This window comes from Vombatus ursinus, unplaced genomic scaffold (genome assembly GCF_900497805.2).
Source record: "Vombatus ursinus unplaced genomic scaffold, bare-nosed wombat genome assembly UNPS02015035.1, whole genome shotgun sequence".
NCBI lineage: Eukaryota > Metazoa > Chordata > Mammalia > Diprotodontia > Vombatidae > Vombatus > Vombatus ursinus.
The window spans coordinates 2,149,729-2,161,873 of record NW_020954813.1 but is presented as its reverse complement, the minus strand read 5'-3'; the positions used below and the strand labels follow the sequence as shown (position 1 = coordinate 2,161,873).

Genomic DNA, 12,145 nt, shown 5'->3' with positions numbered 1-12,145 from the left:
CGCGATCAGCCGCTTGATTCAAACCCTACCCCCCCTTTCCCTATTTTGTGTGTCTCCTTCCTTTCCTTCCTACAGACCATGGTGAATCCGGGCAGCAGCTCGCAACCTCCCCCGGTGACGGCGGGCGCCCTCTCCTGGAAAAGGTGCGCCGGGTGCGGGGGCAAGATCGCCGACCGCTTCCTGCTCTATGCCATGGACAGCTATTGGCATAGCCGGTGCCTGAAGTGTTCCTGCTGCCAGGCTCAGCTTGGGGACATTGGCACGTCCTGTTACACCAAGAGCGGTATGATCCTTTGCAGAAATGACTACATTAGGTAAGCAGATGCTGTATGTTTGTGAGGGCTGGTGGGGTGGGGAGTCCCGGGAATGCAAACTTGGAGTGGGTGGGTGGAAGCTGTACCTGGCACAATCATCTGTTGCTTCCTCACCATCTTTTCTGGGTGGGAAAGGACTGAAAGAAGAAAAGGAGGTTGACTTGGCAATGGGAAGAGAAGTTGGAATTGTTTGATTTCTTGTTCCCTTTCTAGTTTTTATTTTAAATTAGCTGTGAACCCCCACGCTCTGTAAGAATGTCTCCTGGTGCCCAGCTTCAGGTTATTACTGGGAGGCCCAGGGGGAAGACGGTAGGGGCCCCCTGATCTCTTTCATGTGGCTGCCAGTCCAAAAGGAGTCCCCACTAAAAATAAACAAAAATCAAAAGGCAGTCTAATCTGCTTTCCTAAAGGTTGGGCAGTAGTATTTACAGAGAAACAACGGACACCCAGTTGACTTCAAAATAAAACTAGTTAAGGGGAAGTGACTTACCCATGGTGGTATCTGATTAATTGTAATATTTACATAAGCACCTTTAAACTTATTTGAGTGGAGAGAGAGTGACTCATTCTTTATACGCCTTGTAAAAGACTGATTAACTATCAGTGTAAAGGCCTGTAATTCTGCTTGTAGCCAAAGAATCTAGTGGATACTGTTTGTTTGTTATATAGAATCCAGGAACTTACAGTCTTGTGTGGTTTGCAATATAGAAAAGATGGATATTTCCTGAAGAAGAGGTCAAGGTTTTTTGGGGGCTGTTTGTTTGTGTTTTTTTGGGTGGTGGTGCACCTACCAGTGTGTGTGTGTGTGTGTGTGTGTGTGTGTGTGTGTGTGTGTGTGTGTACCTACCACCCTAGTTCTCCCAACAAATTTGTGAAAAACCAACTGTGAAATATGTTAATTTTGCATTCTTTAGTTAATGTATAGTAACATCATGATCTTTTCTAACAAGTTTCAGTGCAATTAATAGAAAGAATTCAGGAGGTCAGGTGCCTATAGGATCTTTTCAGGTGAACTCAAGCTCCTTAAACTCATTAATTTGAAAGGAGGCATTTGAAGGATTACACACATTTAATTTGAGTAAATGGTTTGATAGACTGATGCACATGAATGCTTCTAGGAGGTGTTCTATTTCAACATCCAGTAATTAAAAAAAAAAAGACCATGGTTGGCATAAGAAAAATGCAGAGTTTTAGGATGAATTGCATTCTATTTAAATGTTTGGGGTTTTTAATGTAAATGCCAAGTGTATTCTTAAGTATTTTCCCCTCCTCCCTTAATAGTTAATAGGAAAATTGTTGCTTGAGGAATCAATTGGTTTATAATACCTTAAGTTTATTTTTGGAGCACTGGCCTTATTCTCCATTAAGTTGTGAAGGATGTAAATAGCATATACTGAGCATGAATCAGGAGATGTTCTTCACTTGTCGTTAGTTTAAAATGACAGGGGTAATTAAGAGTTTTTATTTATTTTAATAATGCAACCTTTGGCCAGCGTGCTTGCCTTCTCAGTGGACTCAGAAGAAAGGAATATAAGAAGTAAAGGGTTTTATTTTTTAAAGGGAAATGGTAGTATGGTAGTTACTAAATGTCCTTTCAGCAGTAAATGTTGGGAAACCAGCACATGAGTGTGTGTGTTGGGGGGGCACAGTGTGGTAATGCTTTTCTGGTCCTCCATCCAAGCAACACCATAAACCTGACTGTGTTGTAATTAAACAGAGCAGAACTGTGGATAAGAAGGTTTGGTTTGAAGTGGGGGGGAGGGCACAACTGTTCAGATGCAGTGAATGGTGGTACAGTTTCATAACCCTCTAAAGTGGCAAACAAACCTTCCCTTCTGATTGTCACTAATTAAAAAGAGAAGATGCCTCCAGTCCATTTTAATTTCCCCAAGTTCAGGCATAAGACTTATTTCATGGGGGCCAAAAATGAATGCCCATTCTGTTTCTCTGTGTTTTCTGAAATTATGAACAAGGAGTGTGATCAGCGTTGGGTGTTTCAGAATTGATGGCCTTCTTCCATCTTCTGACTTTCTCCCCTCTTCTCTGGATCTGGATAATTGGACCTAACTTAGCATGTGCAGGAGTGAGGCATTCACTGAAACTTGAACTGGATCACTCGAATGAATATTTAGATGTTCCTAGGAGATCTGTGAAGGACTTCGAAGTCTTCATTTACTGAGCTGAACTCTGATAAGTTCAGTCTTCAGGCTGCCACCCCAAACCGAGAAGTCTAGGGACCTCTTCTAGCACCCACTACCCACCCACCCAAATTCCAGAATGGATCTGGGCAGTTTCAAGGAGACTCTTGCCAGGTCTGCTGGGGGTGGGGTTTGGGTTTGTTTATCTAGAAATGACTTGACCTATACTTTTTTCCCTCTCCTTCCATTCCCCACCCCCCAGTTTGAAGAGCTGTCAGTTCCGAGGCCAAATCCATGTGCACAACTCTTAATCAGAGTCGCTGGGGGGAAATTAGATGTGAATAACAAAATGAAAAACGGATTGATCAGCTAAAACGGCTGCCGCCAGGTGAAAGGGACTCTGGTGATCTCCTGAGCGGGGGCTGGGACCATAGAGCGATTTATTAAGGGGCTTTTAAACTGTCTTGAGGTTGTGGCTTTTGAAAACGACCCAGATCTCGCTAAAAGCAGCAGATTCTACCTTCATTGGGTAAGGGGGGAGAAGCAGGCAAGCCAGTCGGGCCCGAGTGGGAAGGAAGGGGAGCTGAAGTAGGAGGGGGAGATGGATTACCTTGCTGACCCCTTCCCCCACCCCTTTAAGGGTAAGGATCCTTTGGGTGGAGAGTCACGACGGGGCTTCTGCCCTTACTCTCCAGATTTCAGATAAAGCTGCCGCAGCCCCAGCTCCAGCCGCCAGCAGCCGGGAATCCGCACACAATTAAAAGCTTTAATTAGAGGCTCCTCCATTTTCTCTTAGTTCTGATGGGCTTTATCTAATGAGATCTGGTCTCTGGCTTAGATCTGCTCAGAATGACGTGTCCGAAATGAATGAGAGCCCCGTTGCAAACAAAACATTTAATTAACAAAATTGGCCTCTAAGAGAGGGAAGGGAAGTCTGGAGGTTGGGGGGGGGGCTGTTATTCTGGCGGTTCTTAAAGGGGCCCAGGCCAACCTACTCTCTGCCTTTCCGAACTCCCCCCTCCCCCCCAATCTTTTGCTAGTCCTGAGATTTTGGAAACGCCTCCACCGTCTTGTGCAGCAAAGTTGCTTCTGGACTCCTATGCTTCCGCGTCCCTTTCGGTCTCCCCTCTCTTCCCCCCCCACCACCCCCCTGTTTCCTCCTCTCGTGGGTCCTGCTGCTGCCTTCTGAGAAGGAAGTTAGTGGAGAGACGGGTGGGGCTTACGGGGTGGGGGAGGGAAAGGAAATCCAGCGGAAGGCTGTGTGTGCGTCCCAGGCTGTGTGGTTTGCCCGACTTCACCGGGCTTGCAGGCCGGTGAACTAGGCCAAGTGGGGGCTGGGGGTGCGGCGCTGGCGCACGAGCCGTGCCCCGACGGCTGACTCTGGCTGCGCTGCTGCTGCGGTGCAGGGCGGAGCGGAGCAGACGCCCCGGGCCTGGGGCGAGCAAAAGGGCGGGAGCTCCGCTGGAGAATAGCTATCGCCTCTCGCCGCTGCGTGCTCTCTTCTTTGCAATTCACGTGGCTCTCCGCAGCCGCAGTCTGCACGGTGCAGCGGGGCGGGGTAGGGGGCTGGGGGAGGGAGGAGACGGCAGCAGCAGGGGGAGGGGGGTTCGGAGGGATGTGTGTGTCTGTGTGTGTGTGTGTGTGTTGGAGCTGGGGTTTGGGGGAGGGACAGTGGTGGTAGAAATCTAGGAGCCGCCAGGCAGGCGAGTTCATTTCCCTGGTAATCAACAGCAAGCTGCTATATTCAGAGAATGCTGTCCCTTTAATTGAACAGGCTAGGTAATTAAATGGCATTTTTCCAATAGGACGTGCTAGGTAAATCTAATAGTTGGTTATTTAATATCACTTTGAAGTCTGCCCACTCAAGCACAATGACAGCATAGGAGCATGTGAACTATTAGCTAGGAGAAAAAAAAAACCCAGGATCTCAAAAATTAATTAAATCGCATGCAATTTAGGGGGAACGTTTATCTTGATTTGTCATAACAGAATTAATTCAAGGCCTCCAATTCACTTGGGGGCAGATCTGTTACTCTGAATTAACCAAGCGTAATTTGGCTGATTTTTTTCCCCCTCTTTCTAATGCAGCTCTTGCCATCATGCACAGCCCCCCCTCTTAAGTATCAATAGCTTCTGGGGCTTTTAAGGTGCTCGGTCTCTAGTTATTCTGAAGTACCTTTAATGGACTTGGCTCCAGGCATAATTTCTGTGTTGCATTTCTTTGTTAGGTTTTAATATAGCTAGTGCAGAATTTAGATTAAATATAGGAACTTGCAGGAAAACCAATTGCTTTTGGATCAGTAGCTGTAGATGTGCATTTTTCTCTTCTGATAGGTTGCTGATATATGTACTTGTAGGTAGGAACGTGTCGCTTGCCACCCCCTTTGGAAATGCTACCCCCTTTTGCCTCTTGGTTTCGGAAACTCCTCCAGGAATCTCTTAATATTACGTGTTTGCTCCTTAAAGTAGTAACATAATTGAAAATGAGCCCAGCTATTGGTCATCAGTTTTCCAAGATGATGCTGAGATATGGTACCAAACTAAAAATAGGACTATCTTTTTCCCCTTCCTTCCTCCTCTTCTCCATCTCTTAACGTCATTGGGAGAGAGTTGGGGGCAGAGCTGACAAATAGGACCTAGCTACACGGGAGTTCTCCAAATAAGAGCGAACCACCTTTAGAATGCAGGCTTATGGGGGATTTCTCCGTCTTCGGCTGCTTCTTTTCCATATAAGGGACCGCTTGATGTTTGTGATTGATTGCGTTGCCCAAATGCTGAAATATTAACGACCTTCTTGGACTGAGGACCCAAAGAAAGGAAACTGAAACCGATTCTGTCATCACAATTAAAGAGTCCCCTGGCTTTAATTAGCCTGACCTGGGGTATATCTCCCTGTAGCTTGAGTTAAAGAGAAAAGAGCCCATTAAAGTCCAGTCTGAGACCGATAGCTACTTAATTGAGCACCTAAAGCCTCGAGCCTTTTAAATCAAACACTGTCCTGGACAGTCCCCCTGGTTAGATAATTAACTCTCCAGCCTCACAGAAAAAGAAAAAAAAAACAAAAAACTTTTCAGGGAAAAAAAAAAAGTCGAGTTTTTAATACTCGCCTTCATCCTGGGTGAAGGAGGGAGAGGATAATGTACCGAGTGTTTAGAGACATCAACCGTTAGGCTCGGCCTCCCTGAAACAAGAGCATGGAACAATCTCCAACAGCATTAATATGTTGTTAAATAGTGCATTAGCCACGCAGAGATTTTAGTCATTTCCAAACTTTGTAACTATAATTTTCTACTCTTTTGTACATCATGTGATTGGGGATGGGGTGGGGTTGGTTGTTCTCTGAAAGGTTATGGAGGCAGTGCTGGGGAAAATAAGATGTATGAAAAGCTTTTGGATTACATATGACTGCACGGATTATTAAAATACACTTAGCTGCCAAAGACGTGCAGCTGACTTTACTCAGGGTGAATTGTTAAATAAATGAACACTCAGGCAGTACAATCAGATTGGTGCTGGGAAAGTGTGTTTTTAAGATGGTGTGGTACGAGTGAACCTGTTGGGGGTGGTGGCAGCCTAATTACAGACTCTTGTTCTCAGAAATGCTTATAGAGAGCTCATATTCATCATAAGAGGATATTTGGTCCTCCGTGCTAGGATTCTGTTTTCCCAGTCACTCCCCCAACCCCCAATCTCCTTAAGTCCCCAACATCCATTTTGCTACACTGACAGGTTTTTAACTTTTTGTTGTTGTTACTTAAACTCTTGTTCTTTTCCATTCTTTTTGGGGGAATAGAGGAAACCTGGTCATTGCTCATACTTTCCCCCAATGCTGTTTCTCTTCTCTGCGCACCCTGTTCTCCAAACTTTGTTGGTGGGGACACTCAGAACCCAAGAGAATCCAGTGCTGGGAGGTGGGGGAGGGTGGGCAAGGGAGGGAAAGAAAGAAAGAAAGAAAAAATCCAGTAGGATTTCATCAATAGTCCTGAAGTGGTCAAGCTTTAGACCCCAACATCTCAGTGGCCCCAGAGCTTCCAGGCACTGCTGTCCTTTGACTGGAGGTCCTGCTAGTGTATTATTCTAGCCTTCCCTTTGTAACCATTCCTGATTCTGCAAGAACGTGTCAATGTGTCGTGCATCTCAGACTAATTAGTTTTGAAATGGAGTTTTGATTGAACTCTTCAAATCGATGCTGCTGCAAAATTTGTTTCTCGGTCTTCCTATTAAAAGCCATCTTAAGGGGCAGTTTTACTACTCTCCCTGTCGTTCAGTCGATACATTTAATAACAACTTACAGGCTATTTTCAATAAAGTGGCGACAGCAAATTAGTAGTTTGAACATGACAAGCCTCCTCTGCAAGACCAGATTCTGAAAACTCAAAGCAATTATTTTTTTATACAGAGGCATGCAGCAGTCATTCAGATTATGGGTATTCTATAGGAACACGTCTTCGAGTTTTGACACCAGCAGAATTTTATGACTTTATTTGGACAAGGAGGAAATGCAAATATTAATGTTTATTATGACACCTATACGTTAATTTGTAAAGCCTGGTGACCCCATTCTGAAAGTGGGTCTGTGACCCTGCCCACTTGTTCCAATCTTCACCTTCCACGATGGAATCATTTGGGTTTGATTAAAAAAAAAATGTGGATCTTTAAGAAGGAAGGATCAAAAGAAATAAAAAGCTAGCCTTGTGGATGCTCTCTGAAAGTGGAAGTTCAGTCTTCATTTAAAATCTCTCCTTGTGCCTTTAAACACATTTAGAAAATTGTGTATCTCTTTTCACTACACTCGACTTCCTTGTACTCTTCTCCCCCCCTCCCACAGCCTTTTCCCTCTTCCTCCTCCCTCCCTCTCCCTTTCTCTCCTCTCCCCCCCCCCATGGCAGATGTTGTGGTCTCATTTGATTGCATAGGAAAACTGCAGTGATACAGCAAACACCCAGAGAGATATGATGACAAATGGGTCCAGATCCCGGTAAATTACTTTCTGCTCAAATCGAAATTTCATTCAGTTTGTTGCTAGCAGAGATGAAGTAATCTAAATTGTGGACTCAGGAGCAGATAGAGGGAAGTTGGAGCAAGCATTTCATTATCAAGAGAGAGAGAAGGTTAGGATGAAAGAGATGAGCAGAGGCAAATCTTAAGTGTTGACACCATGATTGAAAAGGTTAACCCGTACACATTATATATCAACCTGGATAGCAGAGAGTTTCTAATGGAAACTCTTCCCTGATGGAGGTTTACTGGAGTTTCAATACACTGAGCATGATGTCTTCTTAGATATACAATCAAATCCTCTTAACCCTTTTGATGACTCATATCTCAAGATATGATTAAAGTACAAAAGAGTTCTTCATATAATTTCAAGGACACAATGCATTTAAACTCCAGTCATGAATTGTATCTTTTTTTTTTTATGATGAACTCAGTAATCTGATAAAACTGTGTGTGGTACAGAATTCTTTTGTATTTGCTAGAGGTATAAGTCAATATTTTTGATTAAATCTGGTGCTTCCTCTTCCTGTGTGGTGGGCAGAAGTTAGTCAATCCCCTCCCCCAAAATGGGTTTCCTGTTTGATGTAAATCAGTTGCAGAACTCTGAGGCTTGTGCCTCAAAAAGAACTTTGGGGTGGGGCTGGAGAGTAGGGAAGGATTTGGTCTGGGGTTGGGGGGGAGAGATCTTCAACATAGCTGAAACACTCATGGTTGCCATCACCTTTTGTTTCAGGTTATTTGGGAACAGTGGGGCATGCAGTGCTTGTGGACAGTCCATCCCTGCCAGTGAGCTTGTCATGCGGGCGCAAGGCAACGTTTATCATCTGAAGGTAGCACTTGGCTCCCCTCTCCTCCTCCCTCTGGCTGTTGTATTTCATTGCTTTCTTATTGGGGTACTCACCTAGTATAAACTCTGCTCATCTCTGTATACTGTGACTGGCAAGGGAGCCCTTCAGAATAGTGGAGCACATGAAGGTGTTTTTCATGGGAGGGGTCCCTTCGTGATTATTACATGCTTGGGCACACAAATACACATCTATTGAAGTGAGGCTGATATCCCTGGGAATTGCCTATTAGGGGAAAAAAAAAACTTAAAACTCAAGTGTTTCTGTACTTGATAGACACCCCATCTTGTTTGGTTGCTCCAGACTCGCGCCAAAAGACTTCATTTTACACCTGTTTCCAATGATTTTTATCTTTCCTCACAGTGTTTTACGTGCTCTACCTGCCGGAATCGCCTGGTCCCGGGAGACCGGTTTCACTACATCAACGGCAGTTTATTTTGTGAACATGATAGACCTACAGCTCTCATCAATGGTCATTTGAATTCACTTCAAAGCAATCCACTACTGTCAGACCAGAAGGTGAATACCCAACAATTACTAATGAGCTTTCTTAGAGCAAGGTGGGACAGCTTGCCTCTTCCAACCTTGAGTTTTCTAGCCCGTGGTTTTCTTTTGTGTCACCCTTGTAAGAGGCGAAGATGAGATTCAGGTCTGGTGTTCAGAAATAGGGTGACCAGGTGCAAATACTCTTAGGTGGAGGGATACCTGTTAGGGAAATCTGCTTGTCATAATTTGGTTTTAGCCTCAACTGGCCTGAGGCTTGGGGCATGTAAAACCAAGCCCAATATGAAACGCACTAATCACCAGATCCCATTGGATCCTTGAGATGCAGAAATAGAGTGCAGGAGGTAGTCATGGGAGGAGAATTAGAACCTTAATTTTTGTAAACAGGACTACACATATCTTTGTCATGAAGAAAAGAGTCTTGTATTGATGGTTGAAATCTAGACACCTGCCATCCCTCCTCAATTTGCTTTGGATTTATTTTTAGAATAGCAGTTTTACAAAACATACTGTAATACCGGAGGAGAGCATTTCTGTTGATTGGTAGGCCCATAAATTTGAATAAGTTATGACATTTAAAACAAAGTTCTTAGTCTCTCCAAGCTCTCTGCACCACTAATAGCGCCATTAAAGATTATGTATCTCTCTTTCGGATCCATAACTTGAAAGCCTTTGGACCATACTTATAGATGAGTAAATTATATACGGGTACAAATTATGGCACGTTAGAAGGCATTTCAGAGGAAAATGTTCCGATCAACAGTTGTCCAGTACCGTTAGAACTGGATAGTTTGAGATCTATTTTAATCTCCTTAATAAGTCTTACAGCTATGCAGGCGAGTGCATTTTGATAACCGCTGTGCTTAATTTGTAACAATTACTGTCAACCTTCAGTTAAGAGACTGTTCATTCCACACTGGTCCAGAAAAGAGTGAAATGTATGAGTCTCACACATAATTTTATTCACATCATATTTCATACTGATTATGTATTGATGACATTGATTCATTTACTCTTTACAGCGCCACTTGCATGGATATTAAATCTTATTGACCACAGATGAATTTTAATTTCAGATTGGTGATAGATTTTTCCATCAGCTCTGATAGTCTATTTGACTTTTTCATCATTAACCCAGGCAATCGCATAGGACTGAGTTATTGCATTGAAACAAAAAGCGCACACTTCACTTGGTAATTCTTTATAGATTTACAATAGGAACTTCATTAATGTCTGTTGCAAGGATCACGAAAAATAACATTTATCTGAAAAGAGGAATTCAGTAAGCTTCAAAAGTCTGGGGGAAAATAGTAGGTTCCTTTGTCTCCTGTAACTTACAAAGGCAAATGCCAAAGACTTTTTCTTTAGAATGCGGGGAGGAAATGCCAATTTTTTTTTTTTAATTCAAATTTTAACCATTAAAAATAAAAGTACCATTATAGTATAATGACTTTATATTTTCCCTCCCCCCACCTAATTTATGAACTAAATTGAATTAAAGCTCTAGTCTCTGCCTTGGAAAGCAAACATTAACAAACTGAGTAAATAAAAGTATTTATATTACAATGTCAATTAATCAAGGAAACTCGATAGCATTTTAGCTAAGTACAAAAGTCCTAATTTCTTGTTACTGTAACTACTGACTATTGGCAAATAGATATCAAAGCCACTCCAAGGAAGTACAAATACATGCCACAATTCATAGATTTATATGTTTGTGAATTTTAATGAAATAAATTCAGAGTGCAGACTTAACAGAGCAATGAATCCGTTAAATGAATACTTGTAGAGAGTCATTTCAAAAAAGAGGTAAAGTCATTCCTATTTATACAGGGCAGTGGAAAAAAGTGAAATGTGCTTCAAGAATCAAAAGGTTGATATCTTTTTTCCCTCTCCTGCCATAGTATAAAAGTTTAATTTCTTCTTTGAATGGGATCTTAAGTTTGTCACTAGTTTTATCCCATTTCTTTCCTTGGCTTTAGCAAAGTGTAAAAATGTTTGTTATAGCTTCACCATCATGCATGGTGAAGAATGGAGTAGGTGGAGAAAAAATGGAAAATTGGACCAGGCCTGTGAAGTGGGGCAGCCCCATCGCCAACCAAACACTGTGTGAGAGGACACTTAAGCGAAAAAAGAGAAGGTCTCAGTGTTGCTTTCCTGGCTTATTAAACCGAATTCAGCCACACTCAGTGAGGTCGATGAAGAGTTTGGGAAAGAAGAGGGACAGTGGCTAAGAAACGTGGCTTTCTGTTAGATATTTCTGGATAGCATCTTTCCTATGAAATAGGATCTATACATATGTAGACATACACACGTATATATACACACACACTTAACATATACATCCACACACATACATGTATATGTATATGAATGTATGTGTGTATTTCTGGATAGCATCCTTCCCGTTTTCCACACTTGGCATTGTCAGGAAAGAAGACTGGGGGATACTTCTTTTGGACAACAGAACCTACTTCAGGAAAAAGAACCTAATCCTAGCAATGTACCTGTTTCATCCTGGGAAATAGAAAGGGCCAGACAGGGGGTCCCAAATAGTAATAGCACTTCAAAAGCATAAAGAAAGATAATTTTAGGGTATGTGCTTCTTAGATACTTTCTGAAAAATTGCCTGTTTTAGGGCCAATTAAAGCCATTTCCCTGTTAATAGAATTATCTTACATTTTTTGCCTTCTGTATTTTGTGAACACAATCAGTTTACTAGGTAGCAGTTCTGTAGGTGATGATTTGGGGCAAGTAGAGTATATCACAAATGCACATTATTCTCATCATCACCATTGTTATTACTATTACTACTACTAATAACAGTGACCAGTGTTTCTATCACACTTTAAGTTTGCAAAGCACTTCACATACATTAATAAGAAAGTAAAGGAGAGGGTGTTCATGAGTTCTTTTTTGTAAATTTAACTTCTATAGCTTCTCTTTTTTTCAGAGGTAACAGCCTAGCTGTAGATTTCTTTATTCCATCACTGTGTTTACCATATAGAAAAATAGCCATTTTTATTTTATCATAGACTATCTATAAGTACAGTTTTATGTTGAACACATATATTACACATATAAAACCTACCTACAATTCCACTGATATAGTGTATGTGTGTGTGTGTGTATGTATATATATACATACACACATGTATATGTGAACATACATATACATAATAAGCTAATTGTTTCAACATTGTCTTTTAAAGACTGCTTATTAAATAGAAAACATCAACTTATTTAGCCCCTTTAAAGTTCCACTGTCTTGTTATAAGATCTGTCCACAGGGTTTGGAATCTTTTTTTTTTTTTTTTTTTTTTTTTTTTTTTTTTTTTTTTTTTTT

At 42.1% G+C, this 12,145-nt stretch overlaps 1 protein-coding gene across 2 annotated transcripts in view; it reads left to right on the top strand.

Annotated features, from left to right (window-relative positions):
• LOC114031069 (LIM domain transcription factor LMO4) overlaps window positions 1–12,145 on the top strand; it is a 17,594-nt gene that overhangs the window by 3,334 nt on the left and 2,115 nt on the right. For both annotated transcript variants that reach the window (XM_027846088.1, XM_027846087.1), the window contains exons 2-4: window positions 76–314; window positions 8,184–8,280; window positions 8,659–8,814. In XM_027846088.1, coding sequence (XP_027701889.1) covers window positions 79–314; window positions 8,184–8,280; window positions 8,659–8,814 — 489 coding nt within the window. In that variant the 5' untranslated portion in view covers window positions 76–78. The remainder of the gene's footprint in view (window positions 1–75; window positions 315–8,183; window positions 8,281–8,658; window positions 8,815–12,145) is intronic.